Raw genomic sequence first — 25147 nt, forward strand, 5'->3', positions numbered from 1 at the left:
CACCTCCACATCTTATCCCACTGGAAAGTCTTCGGGGCAATAACAGGAATGGAGCTGTCATCTGCTTTGACAACAGAGCCTTCTGGATACCTCCTGAAGGAACTACCTGAGGCTGTTTCACAGTTAACTTTTTTTAAGTAGAAGGAGTACACTCTAAAATAATGATAAAAAATACAGTATAGTAAATACAAAAACCAGTAACAGTCATTTATTACCATTATCAAGTATTAACTGTTTCATAATTATACGTGCTGGACTTTTATATGACTGGCAGCGCAGTAGGTTTGTCTATACCAGCATCACCACAAACGTGAATAATGCCTTCTGCTACGACGTTAAGACAGCTACGGTGTCACTAGGCAATAGGAATTTTTCAGCTGTCTTATAATCTTATGGGACCATCATATATGCCGTTTGTCATTAACAGAAACGTCATCATGTAACTCATGACTGTATTTAAGAGCATCGTTTTCATACTATAATTTCCCCAGCCAAGAATTTCAGGGAATGTGTTGGGAACTGTTCATTTGACTTTAAAAAATGTTAGAATAATATGTCCGTAGATTTCTTTTACTGTCTTTGTTAATAAAACCCTGTTTTATTATAAACATTGACTTGTTTCTAGATGCCCTTAAATATTATATTTCGTAGCCAAGTATTTTCCCCTCGTTTCTATATCAAATATAGATGAAATTATATTTTCTGTAGATAGAAAATTTATCCTACCGAAGTTACTCAGGGAGAAATTACCCACAGTTTACACAGAATGATCTCCTTTTCATCTATCCTCATGCTGGCCTTTTGTGTTGTCCTTTTGGCTCCCGGAAGGTACTACCTCTGCTTACAGTTGCGCGATGACATCGTGTCCGGAAGGCTGCCCTGCTCATTTGTCACCCTGGCCCTGCTGGGCTCCTACACCGTCCAGTCAGAACTTGGAGACTACGACCCCGATGAATGTGGGAGCGATTACATCAGTGAGTTCCGCTTTGCACCAAACCACACTAAAGAGCTGGAAGACAAAGTGATTGAGCTACACAAGAGCCACAGGTTAGTGGAGGAAACCCTGAGAACACCCTTTTGAGTTGGGCCTTGACTAGTGGGCGTCCCTCACGCCACCCGTCTCCTCCAGTGTTGGTCTGAGTCCATTAAGAATGGGACTTGAGCAGAGTAAGAATGTGCACAGGTAAAGTTCTGGGGTAGGTGAGCTCTCACTCAGAACATCCAGGCGTTCATGTGTCTTGTCTTCTTTCAAAGCCGTTTTCCTTGTTATTCTTTTCCCGTCTACCTGCTGGTGCACAGCATGTCTCTCTTGGTGCCCGGATGGGTGGGGGCTTTCTTGTTAGATAGGATCGAGCCAAGTGGGAAATTTTATAGCCCCACCAGCTGCAGGAAAAGCAGCTAACTAGTATAAAGAAGGAAAAGCAGCATTCTAACATTTTTTTTTTCTTATCAGAGGAATGACGCCAGCAGAAGCAGAGATGCATTTCTTGGAAAATGCCAAAAAACTGTCCATGTACGGAGTAGATTTACACCATGCCAAGGTATGCATTTTTAAGCCCCAAACTTTCTATTTAATGTTATAGCTGTAATCTGGTGACTTTTACTTCAGTTAATGTAAATGAAAACGTTGGGGATTCAAATCTGTGTTTGCCTTTTAAGCCCTACTCTGTGATACAACAAATTTAGCTCTCTGATATTTGCCGAGGGGTTTGCTCTTCATGGCTCAAACTGTTATTACTCACGGGCTCAGCCCACTGAAAGCCGTCGACAGGCAGCGCCTCTGATTGTCTGTTGATGCAGTTAGACACTGATCTTGACCTAATACAAGCTCTGAGCCCACGAGCCCCTGCGTCTCCTGTCACAATCATGTCTCCCACTTGCCGACACGTGCTCTTTGCTCTCCCCACGTCCCCATCTCTGCCCTTCCCTGAATATGCCTGTCTCTGACCGTCTTGCTCTTTCCTCTCTGTCTACCTGTCCAGTTGTCCAAGACCCGAGGGTCACATCTCTTACATGCCAGGTACTGTCTACGCCCCCGTTCTGGATGGCCAACAGATTGCCTCTCTGACTTGTGATCAGTGGAATGTTAAAGATGTATATCAGGTCGAGTGTCTTGGGAAGAAAGAAGTTGGAATTAGATCGTAGGAGGGTGACAGTCATGAGGACGCATAGAGCAGCTTGGACTTTGTGTCATGCCCTTTCTAGAATCCCTGTGTTTCTCAGTAGTGAGCAAACACACATGCGCACTACTAGTCTACTGTTTAAACAGCCATGAATAAAAGTCCTGTGGAAATACAGAGAAGCTTTTATGAAAACTTTTATCAGCAAAGCTTGCAAAATGTGTTAGGATCCTAGACATGGACGCTGGCACTTCAGCAGTGTAAGGGTCAATGTTTAAAGTTCAGAGGTAGTTTCTTCTGATGGGGGCTGACAAGATAACACCATTTCTGTGTAGGGATGTGTGTTTGACTTCTGATAGACAGCATTAGCCTCCAATTTCACGGTCTGGGACTCACAAGAACGTGCAGTGACAGGTTTCCAAGCAAGTGAATGTCTTACGCAGTCAGGTTTAGGGCCTAGAAATGAAGAGAATTTCAGCTGGCTCTGCTCAAGTAAACATCTCCACGACCCTGAAAACCCACTCTGGGTTCTGTTGATGCTGGAAGTCGGACGGCTCTTTGGTTGGTGTTAGGGGAGCAGACTAATCCACAGTGAGTTTGGACAGGGGAGTGGTGGCCATTGACCCAGTGCAGGTTTGATTGGTTTTGTGTGGGGATCACTGTGTACATCACCCAGGGTGAGTACTCCCAAGGCCCGAGTACTAGCAAAATCCCTGAGACGTGGCTGGGACCCGTACCAGGGATACACTGGTACATTAAATGCCAACCTCTTTGACATTTGTGTGTAATTACAACAGCAGGTGTAGCTCTGTTTACTTGCAGGTTGTTAATATTTTTTCACTTATTGTGCACTCAGATAACAGAGATGTTTTCCGTTTTATGCAGGGCATAAGGTAGGGTGAGGGTTTAAAAATAAAATGAAGACAGACACCAAGGTTTTTTCTTTTTTATTTCTCTTAGAATTTTTCCCTAGGTGGCTCAAAGATAAGGAAGCAAAAAGGAAAGGAAGGTAGCCTAAGTATTTGAGTGGATCTGAAGCTATTTTTGAGTTACGTCATGAATTCTGACTCACTAACTGCCCAGAAAAAAAAAAAGTAAATAAAAGATTAGGGTATACATTTAAGGAAGTGCAGCTCAGGATGCATCAGTGTTTCTATCAGTAAAAATAAAATCACTTAACATTGCTATAGCTACTGAATTAAAATAGATGGCTGCTTTTTCATTCTGTAATGTGATTTGAAATTATGCCAATTCAAAAGAAAGAGAATTAAGGAAGTGCAAATCCAGGCTGTTATAGGATTTTATCTGAATATTAAGTATAACACATAATTCAGTTATAGACTCCATTTTCCCATGCAACCACACTCCATCATTTGAAGAAGGAAATTTACTGAATTGAATTAGAGCTAATTTCCGGTTCTAAGCAAGATGCTTTTCTACTGTTGATGGTATGAAATGCTCTGAGCTTTATGATCCATTTAGAAATTCTGAATTGTGATCTTGGACTCCACAGCTCTGTATGAAGAATGAATACCCATATTAGATGAAGCTCTTACGTTTTGGAAAACCTCTTCTAAATGTGTTTTGGAGGACCTATTCTAAATGCTTCGTTTTTTCTTTGGAAGTCTGCCTCTCCTTGTTTGTCACTTAATGTCAGTCTTAATAGTCTTTGTCAGAGTCATTTATTTGACATAAGATTCTGAATATAGATCTATATTTATAGATTTAAATAAATCTATATGGGATATCTCATGGACAAAGTGATATTGAAGGATGGCAAAATTTGAACAGTGATTTTAAATTAAGGAAATATTATAATGTGCCCCTTTATTTTCATGATGCTAGACTGAGACTGTCCAAATCTACCCTCAGTGCTCCCAGCTAAAGGGAGTATAAACATATTTATTGATAGTGAAATGCACATGTCCCCAAGAAAGCCTGTTGTTACAGTGTTTAAAACAAAAGATTTACCAAATTAATCTCAATACTAGGGGCTGTGTTAGGAAATTTGTTGTGAAAATTATTGGGGTTTTTTGTTGCTGTGCAATTAATGAAATGGAGACTTTGATCCCGTTTAAAATCCCACTTATTCCTGCCGTTTTTATTTCTCGTTCACCTTTTCTTTCAGTAAACTCGTCGTGCTGAGTACACGCGAGGCAGGCTCTGTGCTGGCGCTGAGGTCGCAGGTGAAACAGCTCCTGCTCTCAGCCAGCTCTCGCTGGCCAGGAGCAGGAAGACGAGTGAGAGTTTATGTCAGCGCCACTTGCTAAGGGTGTGCTAGAGATAACAGACTGACTTGGGAACACAGAAGCCTCTGTTGGAGAGGACAGGAAGAGGGGGCATCGGAGCCTTCCTCGTCTTCCCCACCAGGGATATTGTTTTCTTCTGATTCAAAGGCACTAATGGTCGATTTAAACATTTTCTTATCTATTCCTGAAAAAGGTTTTGAATGTCCTTTCCCTCTGTAGGTCAAAAACATATTCCTAAACTTATATTCTATAGTTATCAAAGAGAGAGCGAAGCAAAGAGTTTCCAGCGGTCCTTCCTCATGTCTGTGGCGAGAGGTGGTCCCTCTGAGTGGCCGGGCAAACAGATTGGCTGATTTCATTCTAACAGGTCAATAATACAGCTCCTTGTCAGCATCAGGTTATATATAGCTATTTAAATTGCTCTTTCAAATTAAAGCCCTCAATAAATGGTGGGCAGTTTCTGGTCTTTGAGTTCTCCTCAAATTTTATTATATTGTAATATCCTGTCATCAAATCTTTCCTCTCCTGTAGAGTAATTTGGTATCTAATGGAATGATATGTTTCCAAGGTAAAATATTTCATTTTAGACCAATTATGTTCCGTTTGTAAGTGTACATTTCCCAAAGATGAACCAATGTATTTCTGATTCTGGAAATGTCCATCTTGTGCCTTGCAGGGAGGGACAGGATTGAGGAAGTAAATTCCCACGATATAGACGAGTCAGCATCTCCTGTTTGGATTCTTCTATTTTCCCCGCTGCTCTGCTGGTGCTGCAGAGTGACTCAAAGCTGGGGACAGCCCTGCCAATTGTGTGCCATAAGATCTGAGCGTAGCTTCCTATGTGTGGCCAGCCCACGACCCTTTTTGTCCCCTCCTTCCAGCCATCCGTGTGACAAGGGGCAGACTCACCTCACACACAGTCCTGCCTCTGTCCTGTCTTTTTACTCCATTCGGGGCCCCCGGAGCTGTTCATTTGACCTGATTTCAATGGAATGCAGCGTTGAGGAGGGAAAGACTACGTATGGTATATTGCCTGAGTTCGCTATAACGTCTCCAACCTCCAGGCAGCACACATCCCTAGGAAGTTACTTAAAAATGAAGTAATGTGCAAGTAGCAAAAGCAAGTTGCAATTTTAATGTGATCTCTTTAAAAAAAACTATACACAAAATATATATAAAACTATATATATAGAATTTATTTATATTTATGTTGTTAAATGTGATTACCACTGGACAGTGTGTTTGTGTAGGAGGGAACGAGGTTGTTGGGGGGAGTGCATTGATACTTTTAAAAAGCTATTATATTTCATATTGAAATTTCTCTCTGACAGTAATGGTGTATAAAAAATAATGGTGTAGCAAGACTCTTTTTAAAGGAACGAAACCCAAAACCCTCATAGGGAAGGACAGGGCCCATCTTGTTAGAACACATGTCAGTTAAGAGTACTGCCTCTGGCACCAGGCTGTCCATGTTCAGGGGGACCTCTGTACCTTAGTTTTCTCATCTGTAAAATGGGAATAATAATAGTAACTATCTCACCATATCATAGTGAAGATTAAAAGAATTCACATATGTAGAGCAGTGCCTGGCACTCAATAAGCAATAGCTGTGACTGTTATTACTGATATTAACACACCTTCATCTGCCCGGCCTTCTGGTGTGCAGTATTTAAGTTGCAAATCTAAGATATCTGGGAAAGGAGATTTTACTCTAACAAATCTGTGTAGTGATAAATACCTTCACTAAAAGGCTGTTATTTAAAGGCTATTATTTAATGGCAGTTTAAAAAATGGCTGCAGTATTTTTCATATTTAAATGTCAATTATAGGTTCTGTTGTACAGGTAAATATTGTACCCAGCTAAAAGTGGAAATAAGCGAGATACTGATTCATTGTTTCTTGCTGCTATTTTCCAGGATTCAGAAGGAGTAGAAATTATGTTAGGAGTTTGTGCAAGTGGTCTGTTGATATATCGTGACCGACTGCGAATAAACAGGTTTGCCTGGCCCAAGGTTCTAAAAATTTCATACAAACGGAACAACTTTTACATTAAGATCCGACCGGGAGAGGTAAGCATACCTGCGTTTGTACGTACATTGGGAAGGAAGGTCCCTGATAGCAAACAAAAATTTAAATCATCTGCTCGTAAGTTCGGAGCATCATGGAACGTGGTGAGTTACCTCTTAATGTCTGAGATAACTTACTGTAGGTTTGTCCAGTAAACGGTAGTAAGTAAAACATTCTCTTCTTTATTATGTTCCAGTTTTTTCCTACTATGTGCATTAATTGGCTTTTAAAAACATCTTAATATAAAATCCAGATTCCTGAATAATTTTCTGTGTATTTCAAGCTGTGATGAATGGATCTCTCCTGTGTGCCTTGTTATGTTTCCATGTCCTTTTGATTTGTCCTGCAAATCTGGTTGTACCCTAAAGTGAATGGCTTAGATGTCACGTACTCAAAGGGACGAAGAAGATTAGAACAAAGGACAATGAGTGTGAATTACGTCAATGTTGCACAGTTCAGTATATTTTGGCTTTTTTTTTGATCAGAGAAGCTAATGAAAGAATCAGAATTGTTAACTAATCCTTACTCCTTGGGCAACAGCCTCCATGATCAACTTATATTAATATCCTCCCTAGTGGTTTGTGCATAATAGGAGTAAATATCAACTTTTATTTGCTTAAGAAACAGTTAATAAATGCTTCCAATGTCTAATTGGCATACTTACTATAATGGAGGCAATGAAAGCCCAAACATTCTAGCTCATTTATATCTCTGAACATTTACTGGTGCAATATAGAATTATCTCATCTTCAAAATCTACCTCTCCACAGGAGTTTCTTGGTGGAAAATGCAATTTAAAAAATTAGAATATAAAGCAAGCAATCATGGTTAATGTAAATATAAACTCATACTTGTCTATGATGACCGAAATAATCTGTAAGCTTTTCATGTACATTTCTGAAACTATATTGTTTTTTCAATATTTCCTAAAGATTGTATGTTAAACTTATAACCAATATATATTCAAAAGAATTCATTGAACATTTATTAAGTGAGCACCTATTAATTATCAGGCACCATGTTGGGCATTGGAAATAGAAAGATAAATATAACCTTGTTCCTGTCCTTAAGGGATTCTCTATTTGGCAGAGAAACAGACTCACACTTTGAATGGTAACACCGTGATATGAGTGCGATGTTACTCCGTAGACATGGCATGAGCGTAGCGTTGTGAGAGGCCAGAAGGGAGAGTTGGAGAAATAAATCAGTAGACAGTAGTGAACCCCAGAAGGTTTTAAATTAGGACATGGCACAACTGGATGAATATTTTGGAATGATTAATTTCTTGATGAAATTCAACTACTTAATAATATGATGTGATAAGACCTAAACTAGGGCAGAGGCTGTGGGAATAGGATGGAGAGAGCAAACTGGAGAGAGAAGTTTCACAGGCAGAACCAGTAGGTCTTGGAGACAAGATGGAGGAAGGGATTAAAAAGGGGAGAATCCAGGATAATCAGAGGTTTTCAGTTTGCATGCTCAAGTCTACAGAGATGACATTAAACAGGAGGAAAAAAGGGGGAGGATTTCCAAAAAAAGATTGAAATTCCTTTGGGACAGATTTTCAGGGGGTGATTTTTGCATAATAAGAAATGTAACAGAGTTATCAATTGTATACATTTTATTGAAGGCCTTAGACGTGGAATAAGGTACTCAAAGAGCAAGGGGAGGCTGGGCACGGTGGCTCACGCCTGTGATCCTAGCACTTTGGAAGGCCGAAATGGGAGGATTGCTTGAGGTCAGGAGTTTGAGACCAACCTGAGCAAGAGCAAGACCCCATCTCTACAAAAAAATGGGAAAAAAATAGCCAGGCATGGTGGCGTGTGCCTGTAGTCCCAGCTACCAGGGAGACTGAGGCAGGAGGATTACTTGAGTCCAGGACTTTGAGGTTGTAGTGAGCCGTGATGATGCCACTGCAAAACTGTCTCAAAAACAAACAAACAAACAAACAAAAAAACCACACAAGGGAAGTTAGAGAAGAGGCCCTAAAACCAAAACTCTGAATAAGACCATTATTTGAGAGAAGAGCAGACAGGAGAGAAACAGGGAGATTAAGAAAAATGGCCGGTGAAATAAGAGGAGGAACAGAGACTGACGAATTACCAGGAATTGAGTTGCAGAGGACAGTGGTTGTTGACCAGCAGTGCTGTGTGTTACAGAGAGGGCGCGTGGGATGCAGACTGACAAAAGCGCATTAAACTTGACAGGTCCCATCATGACATGTCAGAGTTCAGGAAGATGCGAGGAGCCCCCAGCGTGTGGTGAGGTCAGGAGTGAGCTGCAGAGGCAGTAGGTAGTGACTTCTTTGTCATGAAGCTTAGCGGTGAGGAGACGGGGTGTGGTTCCAGCAGACGCAGGCTCAGAGAAAGTCGGTTTCCTGCCCTCCCTTTTTTGTCGTCATATTTATAGGCTGAGAAGAATGAGTAAGAACAAATTATTCATGGCACATGGGCTCTAAAGAGGTTGAAAGAAATGGATTCAAAGCACAAAGAGATAAATATTCAAAAAGTCTAGGGGTAGTATCATCCTTGCCTAAGTAACTTCGTAGTAAGAGACTCTTCCCAGCTTCTTGGCAGCAGAGAGCAAGTGGACTCTTCTTTAGAACCCTTGGCCTTAGCATAGTGTGTGGTGCATATCAGATGCAGGATGAATAAATGGATGATGGTGTAGCCAAGAGCCACAGTACTTCTGTCTTGACTGGGTCACTCGAGCAGTAGTGATTTTTACAACCAGCACTGCACATGAATTCCCAAGTACCCCAGCCATCTCAACACACACGAAATAGAGGTCAAGCGTGATTGCATCTCACACTGTGCATATGACCCCTCACCTTGGTTCTTTGCCACATAAGTTACTTTTTGCTATAGATTACATCAATAGTCCAGCTGTTTTGTGCTTTGGGGAAGTCTTTACTGTTTAAGATGATTGCCCTCTGGTGGCCTGATGCTTCCCTTCCTCAGAAAATAAAAATTTATTGTGCACCTGTAATAATGATATTAAAGCATGTTATGCAGGAAATCAGATGAGATATTTCACCTTGAAAAATCAAATGGCCAATAGAGTATCATCTGAAATATACAGGTTGAAAAATATGTTCTTCCCATCTCTGATCTTATGTATAATATAGAGAGATGTTAGCATTTATCGTGATAATCCATGGTGGAACACATAAATCTGCGGTATCTGACACCAGGTCCTCAAATACCTAAGAAGTACGCGTATTTCCTGGCCAGATACTAGGAGAAAATGTCATTTCTAAAAACGCTGTAGACTATGTTTGTAAACATTTTGTTCATTTCTATACATTCCAGTTGAAGTCATCGTGTCATTGAGAAATACGAAAATAAAGCTTAAAAATGAGATCAGGACAAACCGATCTCTGGAAGGAATCCAAATACTCTCTTTTTTTTCTGTGTGTTTCGTTTGCATAAGATCCATACTTGTGCTGAAAACATTTACCGCATGCATAACATCCGTCTATGCCTGCAGCATTTTAAGGAGACAGATAATAAGGTTTTTTTAATGAATTAATGTGTATACCATGAATTGTGCATATAGCAATTTATTTACTGTGTAAATAAAAAATTGTGGTGGTATTATGTTCTTGTAAATTATTTGCAGGGTTCTGTTATTTGTAATTCCAAACTTTACTCTCAGTGTATTTTTTTAATTTAGTTTGAACAATTTGAAAGCACCATTGGGTTTAAGCTGCCAAACCATAGAGCTGCCAAGCGTTTATGGAAAGTATGTGTCGAGCACCATACATTTTTCAGGTAGGTAGAGGCCATTTTGTTTTTTCCCTGAGGAAGAATTGGGATAATTGGAATTGCTTATACTGAAAAAGGCTGGGAAGAATATGGAAGCATATGCTTTCTGTTCCTTTAAGTTCATTGTCACCAGATTTCTTGACGAAAAATCCAAAAAGAACTTCTGACTAAACTTGAAGGATTTTCCTTAATTTATCATATGCTTATCTGCCCCACCCACCTTCTTTATTATTTTTAATAAGATGTCCATTTCAAGTATCCAATCCATTCCTTACTATTTCAATAATTTCTCAATACCCTGGACTCCTTCACCCACATATATTTCTAGGCCCATCAAGTTTGTGCCTACAAAATAACAAATTGTCACTCTTGTTTTTGCTAATATCACCTACTTAATTGCCATTGGACCCATAGACCTTCCACTTGCACAGAAGGTTAAAAGTTCACCTAGTGTAATGCAACCCCTGTTTTGTCTATATCCTCTCTACAACATCCCTAGTTGACATATACTATGTAAATTAATTTTTTTTTACAAAATCAGATTCATTTACCTGCAAGTCATATGTTAAACCTTTAGCACACAAAGCATATTACCTCTCATGACAGAGTAAAAAGTATTCTTAATATTTGACTTAGTCTTTCTGGTGTTTTTCTTTAATCTCTTTAGACTGTTGTTACCAGAAGCACCTCCAAAGAAATTCCTAACCTTGGGTTCCAAGTTTCGTTATAGTGGCAGAACACAAGCCCAAACAAGGAGAGCCAGCGCGTTGATAGACCGCCCGGCGCCTTACTTTGAACGATCGTCTAGCAAGCGTTACACCATGTCTCGCAGCCTGGATGGAGGTAGGCATCGCGTGCTGGCCCTTAGCAGCTACCCGAGAAAGGGTGTGAAACCACCATGAGCTTTCAATAAACAGAGATCCTCTTGGATATTGTAAATTGAAAAGCAGTTGTTGGTCTGTGGCTGAACGGCAGATTTTTAAGTCTCCAAAAAGTGTCTTTGTCAGTCTGATGTCTGTAGATCTGTATAAAATTACATAAAAGAATGGAACTTAGGGAATGAAGAAAGTAACTTCCATAAGCCGCCCCCTGAATTTAGAGAAAGATGCTCTTATTCTAACTATAGTAGCCACATACTCTGTAAGTAATTTGAATCTTGTGCCGGCAGATCTTAGAGGATTAGCAGGTTTGTCTCAGACTATTTGTTTCATAAAACTGTAAGTTAAATTTATCTCTGCTAAAAAATTTTTATGAATAAAATGTGGACTTTATCAGCCAATTGATAATAGCTGGAAGAAAGGATGGCATCAAATAACAGCAAAGGGCTCTAAGTTAAAGTCTCCTACTTACTACTCATTACTACACCAGGTGGACTCCGAGAACATTGCTGTGTAAGGGCTCTGTGCTGCCAAATCAGATAAGTAAAACAAGGAGATAATCGCTCAAGTTGCCTTTTTAGGGGATAACAATGAGTTTTTAGTAGGTTTTTGTCTTGTCTAACAGTTTTACGTTGCTGTCCAGAGTAATGTGGAAGTGTGCTTTCTGCTACGAGGCGCGCCAGCTATAGTAATACTTAGGAACTGAATCGTGGCCAGGACTCTGCCTTCTAATCCAGACACCTGGAGAGTAGTTGTTTTATACAGGACCTTATCCTGTGCAAATAAAGAGTTCGAAGTTTCTAGTGTGCGTGTAAGATTTTAATAATAAACAAAAGCATAAATAAAAGTTACAAGTGCCTGGGACCATCTCCCTTCCCACCTTTTTTGCCACTGCTCCTCAAAGAGGCTCAGCAAATGATTTCATCTCTCCAGGCCTCAGTTTTAGTTATCTGTAAAATGGGAGTAAGGCAGCCTTCAACGGGGTTGTTGTGAAGTGTGAGTCAGATACATATGAAAGTACTCTTGTTATAGACATAATTATCTCAATGATTATATTGATAATTATTCTTATAGGCTTTTGTGAGTTGGCCTAGGAAGTTAATTACCATTCTGTATCTTCTAAGAGTTTCTGGAATATCAAACTTAGAGCCAACACTGTGGAATAAAATATTTATCAGGAATATTTTGAGTTGAATGAAGATACTGATATATCCCTGTTAACATTGAAGCTTTGTCTCATTGACTCTCTTTCTCCTTTAGAAAAATCTCTGTTAACTATTTGTATATTCTGTAAGTCAGTATTTGAGGAACTTTTGTAGAAAGTCCACACCTTTTTTTCCTGAATACCATCCACTTTGTTCAGTGACGTGCACCCCAGGGAACACATTTGTTGTCAGTGTTGTTTTCTTCATGACCTTTTTTGTGATAATGACTGCTGAGAAGACAGAAGACAATTGTGCAATCAATGTACTAATATCATGCTGTCTCTTCCTCCCTGCCCAAAAGTGATGTTAGTATGTGTTGTCTCTCACTCTTTGCCGTGCTGCCAGCCCTAGTATGTTTGCTGCCACTGCTGAGCTGGCTGTCACGGCTGCATGTTGCAAGATAAACTGCTTTTTTGCAAGGTGGCATCTTACAGAGAATAGCCTAACTGGTCCATTTGGAAGCTGTGTCACATATGAGCTTTTTCATCAGTATAGAGATACAAAATATCTTAGTGAAGATACTTTAGTGACATAGTTTAGCTATTAAAAGGATTTCAGAGAGGATTTCATCTTAGAATCCTTTCTTTTATTATGTTTTAAAGTTCCTAAAATATAATTGCAGATTATATTTTATCTGTGATTAGCTACTGTCTATTTGAAAAGCAGTATTTATAAGTTTTAATAAATTTTATGGTATCTAAAACCTAAAAGAGTGGGTACCAAATTTTAAAATTTAACTAAATTAAGCATTTTTTCACTAAGACATTTTAGCTGGGACAAAAGGCTATATCTTATATCTCTTATGTTTGCATGTTTTGCATTTGCATGAATTTCATTTGACAACATTTGTTTTTCCCAAAATATTAGAGATGAATAAACGTATATGCATATTATGGTACTCTCTTTAAAAGGCAATAGAAATTAAAACATTTCTTTAGTTGAATGGAATTGCCATCTGAATTTTATAATCTCTGGCAAGATGGTAAATTGTCATTATCCATGGGGCTCTTATATTATAGGAGTGATAGACTTTTCAACATTAATGATAATAATAATAAAACCAGTTCGGTGTTCCTTGCTGAAGGGCACTTCCAAAGATATGTTCAAAGTCAAGTGTATGAGAGCAATTGTCTACTGCAAATATTGGTATTAGTTGTGGAACTGGCCACCAACTGCCGACGCTCAAGCCCCACCAGTGACTTGGGGTAACAGCCTCACCTCCCCCTCACACCCATTCTCCCTGGAGAGTCTGAGAGTGGATGAGAATTATTCTGGGATTTCAAGACATAAGCATTTCCATAATGTTAGAACACTGGGATAGGTAATGCAGAAAGGTGGATCTACGGTCGTGCCTAGATAGAGGTGCCTGCAGAGCTCATTTCGCTTTTCAAGACAAACCTGGTATTTTGTCGTGGTACTTTTTTTTTTCCCAGTAATGGGACAATTGGTGTTTTTCATCTGTCTTCTGACTTCACTATTTCAGATTTTGTTTCTTCAATTGTATTTGCTTTTAGCATCAGTGAATGAAAACCATGAAATATACATGAAGGATTCTGTGTCTGCTGCAGAGGTTGGTACTGGCCAGTACGCCACAACAAAGGGCATCTCTCAGACCAACTTGATCACCACTGTGACTCCAGAGAAAAAGGCTGAGGAGGAACGGGACGAGGAAGAGGACAGACGGAAGAAGGCAGAGGAAGTCACGCCTGTCTCGGCCATCCGGCACGAGGGAAAGGTATAGCTCCCAGGCTGCCTTCCAGAGCTTGTTCCGGCTTTTAAGAATGACCACGTAATACTGATGGAATATTCCAGGAATGTGTTCAGACTTAGGGTAGTTCATATATCAGTACGGGTCACATTCATATGCCAGTTTTTAAATTCTTATTCTTGTTTCAACATTTTTCCTCTCAGAGATTCTTTGTGACTCTTTGAAAATTTTTATTTTAACAACTTGTATGCTGTGTAAGACTTTCAACAGCTGTCCTGTATGTGTATCTTAAAAAGACTTTTGGTGGCGTATTACACGTTTCTGTTTGGGCTCATATTTCAGAACCGTCACGAAAGCTGTTTTCTCTGTTTCTGGCCCCATTCTCCTACGCAAGTATGGCATATTTTTCTAGACGCATAGTAATCACATTGCTGTTCTTCTGACTGCAGGTGCCTTGAGTGACCGTAGCCTGTGTGCACACATTGTTCCCTACTTAGACTTGTAATCTAATCAGCAAAATAGTGAGTAGCCGTGTTTCGAAAAAGGATATATTAAGGCAGAAGATTGCACCAGAAGAGAAAAAGTAAATTTGGCAGCAGTTTTCTTCTGGTATTTTATATTCATTAAATTTTGTGACATCATTTCACCCAAAATTAAATTTCTTTTTAAATGTTTATTTTCAGTGATCCAGCACTCAAAAGCAACTTTTCAGAAAAATCAAAATCAAAAGACACATTGGGAGGTTTAAAGCTAATAATAATGGAAAAACAAGTGGCTCCTGGAATGCACAGAGCGTAGAGTTAGAGGAAAAGGCAGAATGAAAATGCTCGTGTAACCCACAGTTATTTAAGTTTGATTAACGAGTGCTCGTTTGCACGCTGGCTCTTTAAATATAGATCTTTGTGATAGGGAATCACCATTTCAGACTCTATGGACATTCAGTGTTCCTTTTCACAAGAATTTAGCAGCAACATCTTAATGGGTGGATAAACAAATAATTTTTGTAGTTATGTTACAATATTCCAAATAACCCAGTCCATCGTCTTTTTTTTTCCTTTTTTAAGGATAAGATCATTTATTTGACAAACAAAAATAAGCACAGGGTGGGATATTCGGATCACTTTTGCTGTTAAAATGTGCTTTGTTCCGAATTTTGTTTTTACACTCTTCAATTGAGTCAAGGCAAGTTTTAAAGGGGACAGGAAAAGAAGATAATCCACCTGAAAAGTAAATATATGGTTCTTCTACTTAGTTATTTCAACATTTCTTGAAACCACCCAGGCCAACATAAGATTCCCATGGATGTATAAATATAGTGAAGTGGCATAAAAGTAAATGATTGTTAGTTTGCAACCATAATAGGTCCAGGCAGTCTCATTTTACTTGATTTTAAAAGACCACCAATTTGTTTGTGTAAAATGCAGCACTAAGCTATCCTCACTCTGTGCTGCTTATGCCAGGGGAAAATAAAAAGACAAAAAAGCTCCCCCTGTCTGAGTCTGAGTCCCTGAGAATGCAGCACTTGAGTGGACGCCTTCAGGAAGGCTGCAGCTGAGATCCAGTGCTTACCTAGGTGACAGCTGGCTCCAGTGCCCAGTGCAAAGCTGTCTTTAAAAAACCACTTTAGAAGGCAGCACAGAAGGTTAAACCTTCCTATTATTCTTCTCCACCTTCAAAAAGTATCATAGAAGGTACTTATTTTTTAACCAACATGAAACTGTATTACTGAAAATAGTTCTTAAAAGACTGGTCCCCTGGCTTGCCTGGAGAGGAGGCGTGTTTCCCGGGTGACCGGGCAGCCTCACCTCGCTGCGGCAGGACCGTTGTCTTCATGCAGAAGGCGGCTTGTAACTTCTACATTATTCTTAGCTGAATGAAATTTGTGCAGGTTCCTGTTTAAAATGCAGTGTTTAATGTGAGTGTGTGAGAAAAGACATACTTGTCTCAGTAAAAAGAGACACCTCTAATGCTGTGATATGCCCAGGATATAATTTTATTGGTGCATTTTCTTTCCTTCATGCCGCAGATATAATTTTATTTGTACATTTTCCTTCCTTCTGTTGCTATATTTACCTCTTCTCTCCAAGTCAGGATTGGATAGCCAGCACGAGGCAGGTTGGGTAATTTCCGTGCTGTCAGGTCGCTAGGCAAAAACCATGTACACACACACACGGTCACAGCAGCAGAAGTCTAATTAGCTTCAGCCTCCAGGTGACCTTGCCTTAAACTCCCAGGCTACAGCAGCTCCTGTGCCTGCCCAGGTCCTGCCTGGGGCTGCTGTCTTTCCTTCTTCCCCTTGTCCAGTGGCCCCTCCGCTGCCTGCAGAGGAAACTGGCCTTCGTCGTGGAGACCTCCAGGGCCCAGAGGGGATGGGAACTAGGCTTGCCCCATAAAACCCTGAGCTCACCGCAGGAGCACTTTTGTAGGAATGCTTGCTGTTATCGTTATATTTAGGGCTCACACCAAAGGTCTGAACATGTCTTTTATCTGCTAAGAAAGATCAGAAGGCTAGGAAATTATATCTTTCTATTATTTATGGATCATAAATAACAGAAAGTAAACACCAACCATGTTACAAGAAAATACATTCTTTTTGCTAGTTAGCTTGTTGAAACCACTTACTGGAGTTGAAGTTCCACTGACATCCTAGATAAAGGAGCCAAAATAGAAGAGTTTTCAAGGGAACCGCAATTCTTTGTGGGGAATTAGAGTTGCTGAAATGCTCACTGTTGAATCCCCTGACTATAACTGCTTATCAGATAGGAGTGGGGCCAGAAACTTACCTGTTTGGGATGTAATTGACTAACCAAAGAAAGGAGTAATGCTAGAGATTTTTCTTTTAATAATCAAAATTTGGAATTTTGAATTTCATTTAACCCAGCTGAACTATAGTAACAGCTCTGTTATCTGGAGATTGGGGGAAGGTTATTGAAAGTCTTGATTTTAAGTTATCAGAGATTTATGTTTGGTCTCAAAACTCTAAAACTTTCTGGAGTTCTTGGCCTAAAACAAAATTTTTTGATCATGTGTAACAATTAGACTTTGGGATTGCCCATAAATACCTTCTGTTCTGACTTTAAAAAAAAAAAAAACCCACCCTGTATTTGATGGTCTAATGGGAGAACTGTAGCCATTCGTGGCAACATTGGCATGCAGCTTGGATACTTTAAATTCATGAGCAACCCTAGTGCTAAAATTCTTGTTTTACAATTTTATATTGATACCCGTAAGAAAATTAACTAATTGCAGTTTTCTTTTTGTCCTTTTGCACCTCTGTTGCTGCTTTCTGTCTCTCTCTGTCTCTTTCACATCAGTCACCTGGGCTTGGCACTGACTCATGTCCCTTGTCACCCCCATCAGCCCATTGTGCCCCTGCCTCTCCCACAGAGCTGCGTAGGAGGTGTAAGGAGAACGAGTGCAAACCGCCAGGTTGTGAGCCGTCCAAAGCTGAGCACGTGTGCGGAGAGCCCTCCCTGGACTCTGACGGCCAAGGGAAGCCTTACCTAGGGGAGCAAGATGTGGCTTTTAGCTACAGACAGCAAACTGGCAAAGGGACCACCCTGTTCTCCTTCTCCTTGCAGCTCCCTGAGTCCTTCCCCTCCCTCCTAGATGATGACGGGTACCTCTCTTTCCCCAACCTTTCTGAAACCAACCTCCTGCCCCAGAGCTTGCAGCATTACCTCCCGATCCGCTCACCCTCGCTCGTGCCCTGTTTCCTCTTCATCTTTTTCTTTCTGCTGTCTGCCTCCTTCTCAGTGCCATACGCTCTCACTCTCTCCTTCCCTCTGGCTCTGTGCCTCTGCTACCTGGAGCCCAAGGCGGCCTCCTTGAGCGCCTCCCTAGACAATGACCCGAGTGACAGTTCAGAGGAAGAGGTGTGTACCTCGGCATAGAACACGCTTCCCCTTCGTGTTCCGTGCTTCGGTCCGAAACAGTGTTAGCCGGCTGCTGCGAGAGTGGTCCTACTTTCAGAGCCTCATTTATTGTCTGTGCCAATATGTTGAGGTTTTTGTGTGTTGGGGAGTCCAACCCGGGCCCCAGGGTTAGGCACAACACCATGTGGATGTAGCAGTCTGAGCCCAATCTGGAATCGTTCTGCTACCCACTGAGTTCTATGTGGGGTAAAGGACTCAGCCAGAAGTCAATTTTAAAGAACCCGTTAGCTGTGCAAAAGATCAGTGCTAAGTTAAAGGTTCCGATCAGCTGTCATTTAATAAAGTCAGTCACATGTAAGAAGACAGATCAGTAGTTTTCAACTGAAATGATATTGAAGGGGAGAGGGGGAGAGAGCCCCAGCACAGGGGAAGCACCATCGTCACCTCAGTAGCTTTCCAAAATTACAAATGCATCTCCCCCCTGGAGATTCTGAAACGCACCCCCCACCCTCTGATTGACGTTGCCAGACGGTCATTGTTACTCACAGAGGTCGGAGGATCAGATCCCACGATATGCTGGGACAAAAGAACTTCTAGAGCAGTTGAAAACACCCACATGACATCAGTCATCGGTAGGGCCAAAAAGAACTGCACGCAGTGCAGCAGTGTTCAAAACAATCAGGAAAAGACTAAATTAAGGTTTCTCCACGTTACAAAAATGGGCTGCAGTCTCATCAGCGTTAGCAATGCCAGTGCAGATATCAGATGCAGTGATTCTTCCAATGCCGGCATGAGAAAAAAAAATCTCCCCATTTTCACTGTGTGGTAAGGTCAGGAAAGTTGGCTAGGCCTCTGTGGCTGTCATCCAGGCATGGATACAGTGGCAGCAAGATCCCAGGCCATCAGCCTCTGTCCTTGCAGGCACACTGCCACCGGTTGGGCTCCCGTCCCTCACCTGAGCAATTGTGAGCTGATGTGGGAGCAGTAGTTTTTCCTCTTAATTGCTCTCCTTCCCCACCACGCCACAGCCCCGTGAACGGCCCAGCAGTTTCCCTTTCTCCAGGCTTCAAGTAGAGCACAGGCAGAAAGAACGGAAGCCGCCACCAGAGTCGCCCGCTGTCATGCACACTCCTGCGCACACCTCTCCCCAGGCTCCCTCCGGCTCTCCTGTTCCCGCAGAACACGGGCTGTTGTCGCCGGAGACAAGCCAGATACTCTTAGCATTTAAAAAAAAAATTCAGAGTCAAGGCAACACTAAAAAAGGAAAGAAAGTCTATTCAGTTTTGTGCTCAGCTAGAAAGTCATAATTTGAGCCGCACCTGTGAGTGTATAGAATTGCCAGAGTAAGTACCTATATTTAGTGGTATTATGACCATTTCTTTGCAGCAGAAGGAAAAAAATATCTCACAGGTGTTTTAAATAAAAGTCTAGGCTTTTCAATTGATACAGCCTAAGAGTTTTTTTTTTTTTTTTTTTTTTTTTTTTGAGACAGAGTCTCACTCTTTTGCCAGGGCTAGAGTGCCGTGGCGTCATCCTAGCTCACAGCAACCTCAAATCCTGGGCTCAAGCAATCCTACTGCCTCAGCCTCCCGAGTAGCTGGGACTACAGGCATGCGCCACCATGCCTGGCTAATTTTTTCTATATATATTTTTAGTTGTCCGATTAATTTCTTTCTATTTTTAGTAGAGACGGGGTCTCGCTCTTGCTCAGGCTGGTTTCGAACTCCTGAGCTCAAACAATCCGCCCGCCTCGGCCTCCCAGAGTGCTAGGATTACAGGCGTGAGCCACCACGCCCGGCCCCTAGCCTAAGAGTTCTTGTCCAGGTTCTCAGGTATGATGATTAGCTCCATATAGACATATATATGTCTATATATAGACATATATATAGATATCTGTAAATAACTATTTTTATACATGGAAAATATTTCGAGAACTACTATAAATCCTGAGTTTTAAAATCCCTATTTCTCACAGTGCCAATATTATCAAACAGTGTAGGGCTAGAACACACTACAGTTAAGAACACAATATTATCTACAATGACTGTTTAGTATATTAGCTGATTTCTAACATGGAGCTATATTTTCCCTTAGCACTAGAGTTAGCCATCAAGCTAACATGAAGCAGAAAAGATTGCTGCGTTATGCTTTTCTAAATTCTAAATAACTGTTTGAACTTTTATATAGCAAACCACACAGATCTTGTGCCTAATCCAGGGTATACATCTTGTTGTAATCAGTGCATGAGAATTAATGTTAAACTTGGGCATGTCTGCATTACATTGGCAAAACAAATCACAGCAGTTAATTGTTACAAGCTAGTGAACGCGTGACCAGAGCTTCCCAGTCATGACTGTCCTCGTTACTGCAAACCTCTGAAACCATGAGTTAGCTGTCACCACTGCAGTCTTCTTCACCCTCCTCTGCAGCCTTAGTTAGCCTATTACAGCTCTCCTGCCACTAGACGTTGCATCTGGCCATCTGTGCAATGTTGTCTCTTAACTCTAAGTGTTAAGAGCTGTACGTTCCAGTTCAAGCTGAGCTAGAGGACTCGTATTTAGGTCATTCATTTAAAAAAAAAAAAAAATCCCATTTACTTACATGGCCTGTTTAATTCTCTAGGCCTCAAGCACGTTGGCAGCTATACTGGGTGACTTTTTAGTATACAATTCAGCTCTGTCACTTTGATTTTGCAAAATCACAAATGACCATAACTTTTTTTAAACATTGTATCATCACTGCTTACATTTTTTTTTACATGTTATAGTGGCTTAATTAGTTCTAGCCTTTCTCAAGAGTTAAACCCAGTATAAAAAGGCTTAGTCATTTCAAATGATAAAGCTGTTGGCCAGTTGTTTTTTTCCTTTTGTACTTTCAGAATGGTCAGATAAGAAGGGGCAGAATATCAAATCATCTATCAAGAAACATAAGATGAATGTAGCTCCCCATACTATAAAATGTTGACTATCTGTGAATTTCTGAGTAGTATTTTAATGATACAAAGAAAAAGGAGGTGGATTTGAATTTGGAAGAAAAACTAATTGGTCAACTGATTTATAACATTTTAAATTATGTAAACATAGTATTATATGATAGTTTATGTTGTGCTGTACATTTGCAGTTTTGTGTAGTCATAGTACATTATATAAATAACAGTTGCTATAAAAGCTGCTTTGTTCAGCCTTTATTACTTCATCTGTTGACTATTGATCAGGACTATGCTGTTGACTGACTAAATGCTAAGTAGGAATTTGAGAGAGTTTAGAAACAGACTAAGCTATTTGTGTATGGCTAGGAAAAATAGTGGTCCTAATTATGTCATATTAATATTAATACAATTATTATAGGCGTTTTTAGGTCTGTGTGTGTCAGACATTACAGCATCCATTACCCAATACAGTTAGGGCTGTTATTTCCCCCATTTTACAGTAAGGAAGCTGGGATTAAAATAGGAAAAATACTCAGTGTGTCACAGGTTTGAACAACAATGATCTGAGTTCCTGTCAGTCTGACATCAAACCCCTCTCACTCTTAACTATGTACTCTAATGGTGTGATACTTGAAAGTTAATTGAGTGAATTTTAAAACCATGAGAGAAATAATCTATAAGGGAGGAGAAGTATGTTCAAGAACTTTAGAAGTATTTGACGTAACTAATTAGTACACTAAGCACAAGTCATTCTTACTTTTTCATGAAAGCCTAAGATCTTGGAGTTATTCTGTACATTTGAACAAACAGCCAGTCTCTCTTTAATTCAAACTGGCCTTTCCCGGCTGTCAGTTGGTGAAGCCATGCTAATACCATAGCAACGATCACTCTTACAGGAAAACTAATAACCGCCCCACCCCCAGTTGTTAACTGAACTGGTCAGGTCGTGAAAATGTGTCAGCACGCTTTCTTTACCAACCTACTGAAAATCATGTTGGGCTTGGTGGCAGGGTTGCCAGAATGGTGTCCTTGGGCCCAGGTGCCGAGAGTGCATCCCGACTCCGTTTCTTTCAGGAATATGTAAGATGAAACTTGAGGAGAGGGCCAAGCAATCAGCATCGCCAGTCATGTCAATGGAAACAACACTGTCCCAGTCGTCCCTTCTTGACATTTCTTATTCTTCAGAATAAGAGATTATTTTAAGAAGCAGATTCATAATCTTATTAGACTACCAGTTCTGATTTTTGTTTTCAAAATATTAATTACAAATTTTTGATCAAGGGAATTTTATTAATTATGAGTTGGTGTTTGTGGAGGGGAAGTCAGTCAATATTATATCAGGGCATTTAGACATCCATGGCTCTACTCAAGAAAAAATAGTTTTTGTTTTAAATCATAAACCCCTATGAAACAGATTAAAAACCAGTCCTGAAATGACTATTCTCATTCTCCCTTAAAAACCTGTAGGCTCTGTCAAATGCTGTGCTTTGTTTTATTTGTTTCCAAGTAGATGTCTCTCTCTTTCTCTATTTTTTAAAATTATTATTATTTGCTTCATTTGAATGGTATTTTGGAACAAGATGTTTAAGTACATACTTTGATATACCTCTTTATATTGGAGGGTGGGGCAAAATAAACACAACATATAGTCTTAAAAACATCTAGTTAGCAATGCTACTTGAAAATTGAGTTACATTTTTCTTATATAAAACATATGCCCATGAGTCACTGGCATGCGCCTTTTGTAATTAATAGGTAATGCAGACAGCCTTATGGCCATAAATGGATATAAATTACCAAAATGGTATAAATGAGGGGCTGAAAGTCCAGTGACTGTTACAGTAGCTTTTAATATAAATTTACATTTTGTTTACCTTTCTAATGTGACGTATTACTGGAATAAAATATATAAACATTAATTTTATTTGCATTAAACACTTTTAAGAGATCTTGTTCTGGGCTGTAGTTAAAAGGTAGTGGGTGGGGATGACAAATTGGTTTTCCGGAGACATAGAACCAGACAGGGCAGTGCAGCTCCTGCAGCTCCTGCAGGCTGGGCGCCTCGGGTCTTCCTCTGAGTGAGCTCTGCCAACGACACCCAGCTCTGGCCCTTCTTTTTGCTTTTGCTTGAACCCACATTCTCGTGGGATGGTAACATGATACAGATCACAGAGGAGGAAAATGAACTGTCTGACCTATGCCAGACCCTGTTTGACCAGATGGTTTATTTTCTATCCCTGCCTTGCTCTTGGAACCCGATCACTTCTGTGGTCCACAGACTGACAGTGAGCGCACGGACACCGCGGCAGATGGGGAGACCACCGCCACCGAGGTTGGTGTCACGACTGAGGGTGGCTGGTGGCTGCCTAACCAAAATGCCTTGTGGGGTGACTCAGCATTTAAGAACTCTGCATACCAGCTTTTGGAGAGGAGATCAGTTCTGACTGTAATAGTAGGAGTTATATATGTATTTTGCTGCTTATAGGCAAGTGGTTCTCAAACTCTGGCCTACATCAGCATCACCTGGAGGGTCCCAGCCTCGTGTTTCTCATTTAGAAGAGCCGGAGTGGGACTTGAGTATTTATATTTCAACAAATTCCCAGGCGATGACTCTGTTAATCTTAGGATCACATTTTGAGAACCACTTGCCTAAACTGATACTATGTTTATTAAAAAAAATTCTCCTATCGCAGGTGAGAAGCTAGGTATGAATGATAGCCATGTTGAGAAGGAAGAAGGATCACAATTAATTTAATTAGCTTATTGGCTGGATACAGATATATTTTTAAATCCCAAATGTTGAAATAATTCTTGTTAAAATAATACTTAATTCATTTTTGTATCCTTTGGCTATAGCCTAGGTCACTCATAAGAAATGAATTCTCTAAGGAAAAGAAAATCAGCACTTGATTTAAAAATATGTAACACATTGAACGGTAATAAGAGAGAGACTATCATTTCTCCTTTATTCTTTAGGGTACATTAAACATGCCTATGTCTCTGTGAGTGTGCGTGTGTTTGTGTGTTGGTCTTATGTTGTTTTTCAAATCTGCTCTATCGGTAACTAATTAAAATTTCTATAAAAACAGTATTTACCTATATCTTGAAAGTCAAGATGTTTATATCCTGGCTAGCAGAATTTAGTTTTTACTATGTTAATAATGTTTACTTTAGGTTATATGTTCTTTTTTACATTTTCCAATCAATACTTTCTAGTTGGCTATTCAGAAAGAATGAAAAATGTTGTAAGTGGTATCTGTACATCACTTAATTGAAAATATCTTCAGAAAAAAAGGTTTCATGATGGCATTTTATTAAGTTTCTTTCTTTACAAATGCCAGAGTTCAGTTTAAAGCTTGAAAATCATAGTTTTTTTTAAGTTAAAGATATTATTGTAAAACAATTATCCAGATTCTTTTAAGCAGTCATATATAAATCTATCATAAGTTAATAATTTTCTATGCCAAATATAACAAAACAACACCTTGCTTTTGTAAGAGTTACATGTAGCCACAGGATAATACATTCAATAAATTTCACTGGAATCCCAGTATTTGCTATAAATGAAAAAAAGTTTAATAATAATTCTTTAAATTTCTATAGTAGCCTTAAAATATGTTATATAACCATTTAAGCATGTGGGGGATTCCGTATACCATAGGTAGATGGCAAAGCTTGAAAACAAAATGGGGAGCCGTGAACCTGCCATGCACTGAAGAATTAGCATGTCACCAGCACTGTGACACGCTAATTCACCGTGTGCCCCATGACACTGTTTAAACACTTGTCCTTCTCGTTAGGTGGCAGCACAGCAGTGGCGCAGCGCAGGACTTGCACAGTGTACAGCCTTGTCCCCCTTGGCAGATAAGAAAAGCGAGACACCAGTAGACTAAATGAGTTGCTTAAGGCCATTTGCTTGAGGTGACCCTTTTCTCACCTACAGTTTCACTGTGGGTCTCCTCTTACAGCACAGGGGCATAAAGCCCAGGCCCCGAGTCCAAGAGCGACAGTGAGAAACACAGCTTTGCTACCACGTGCACATGTGGATTGACCTACCTGCTAGTTACTGATACTCAGATACCAATCCCAAGGATTAGACAGGTCCTTAAAATGATAAAAATAAAGATAATGAAGTGGCTTTGGGATAAACATTTCTAAAATCTCAGAAATTGTCCTGTCTGCATTTTAAAGAAATGGTGGTGTTGATAGTAGTTAATTTCTTTTTTCTTTTTTTTGAACTTCCTTAATTATCCCATATTAATCTTCTCCCTTCCCAAATTTCTAAGTATGTAGGCTCAAGAAAATCAAGGTTCCAAGAAATTTTAAAATGTGGGAACTTGTGTGTCAAA

The 25147-nt window shown here is 40.1% G+C and overlaps 1 protein-coding gene across 2 annotated transcripts in view; it reads left to right on the forward strand.

The window, feature by feature from the left end:
• EPB41L3 (erythrocyte membrane protein band 4.1-like 3) overlaps positions 1–25147 on the forward strand; it is a 193238-nt gene that overhangs the window by 132331 nt on the left and 35760 nt on the right. For both annotated transcript variants that reach the window (XM_012652120.1, XM_012652121.1), the window contains exons 7-14: positions 829–1047; positions 1454–1541; positions 6286–6438; positions 10112–10209; positions 10871–11046; positions 13855–14021; positions 17309–17869; positions 23077–23130. In XM_012652120.1, coding sequence (XP_012507574.1) covers positions 829–1047; positions 1454–1541; positions 6286–6438; positions 10112–10209; positions 10871–11046; positions 13855–14021; positions 17309–17869; positions 23077–23130 — 1516 coding nt within the window. The remainder of the gene's footprint in view (positions 1–828; positions 1048–1453; positions 1542–6285; positions 6439–10111; positions 10210–10870; positions 11047–13854; positions 14022–17308; positions 17870–23076; positions 23131–25147) is intronic.

Source organism: Propithecus coquereli, unplaced genomic scaffold, assembly GCF_000956105.1.
Source record: "Propithecus coquereli isolate 6110/MARCELLA unplaced genomic scaffold, Pcoq_1.0 Scaffold38, whole genome shotgun sequence".
NCBI lineage: Eukaryota > Metazoa > Chordata > Mammalia > Primates > Indriidae > Propithecus > Propithecus coquereli.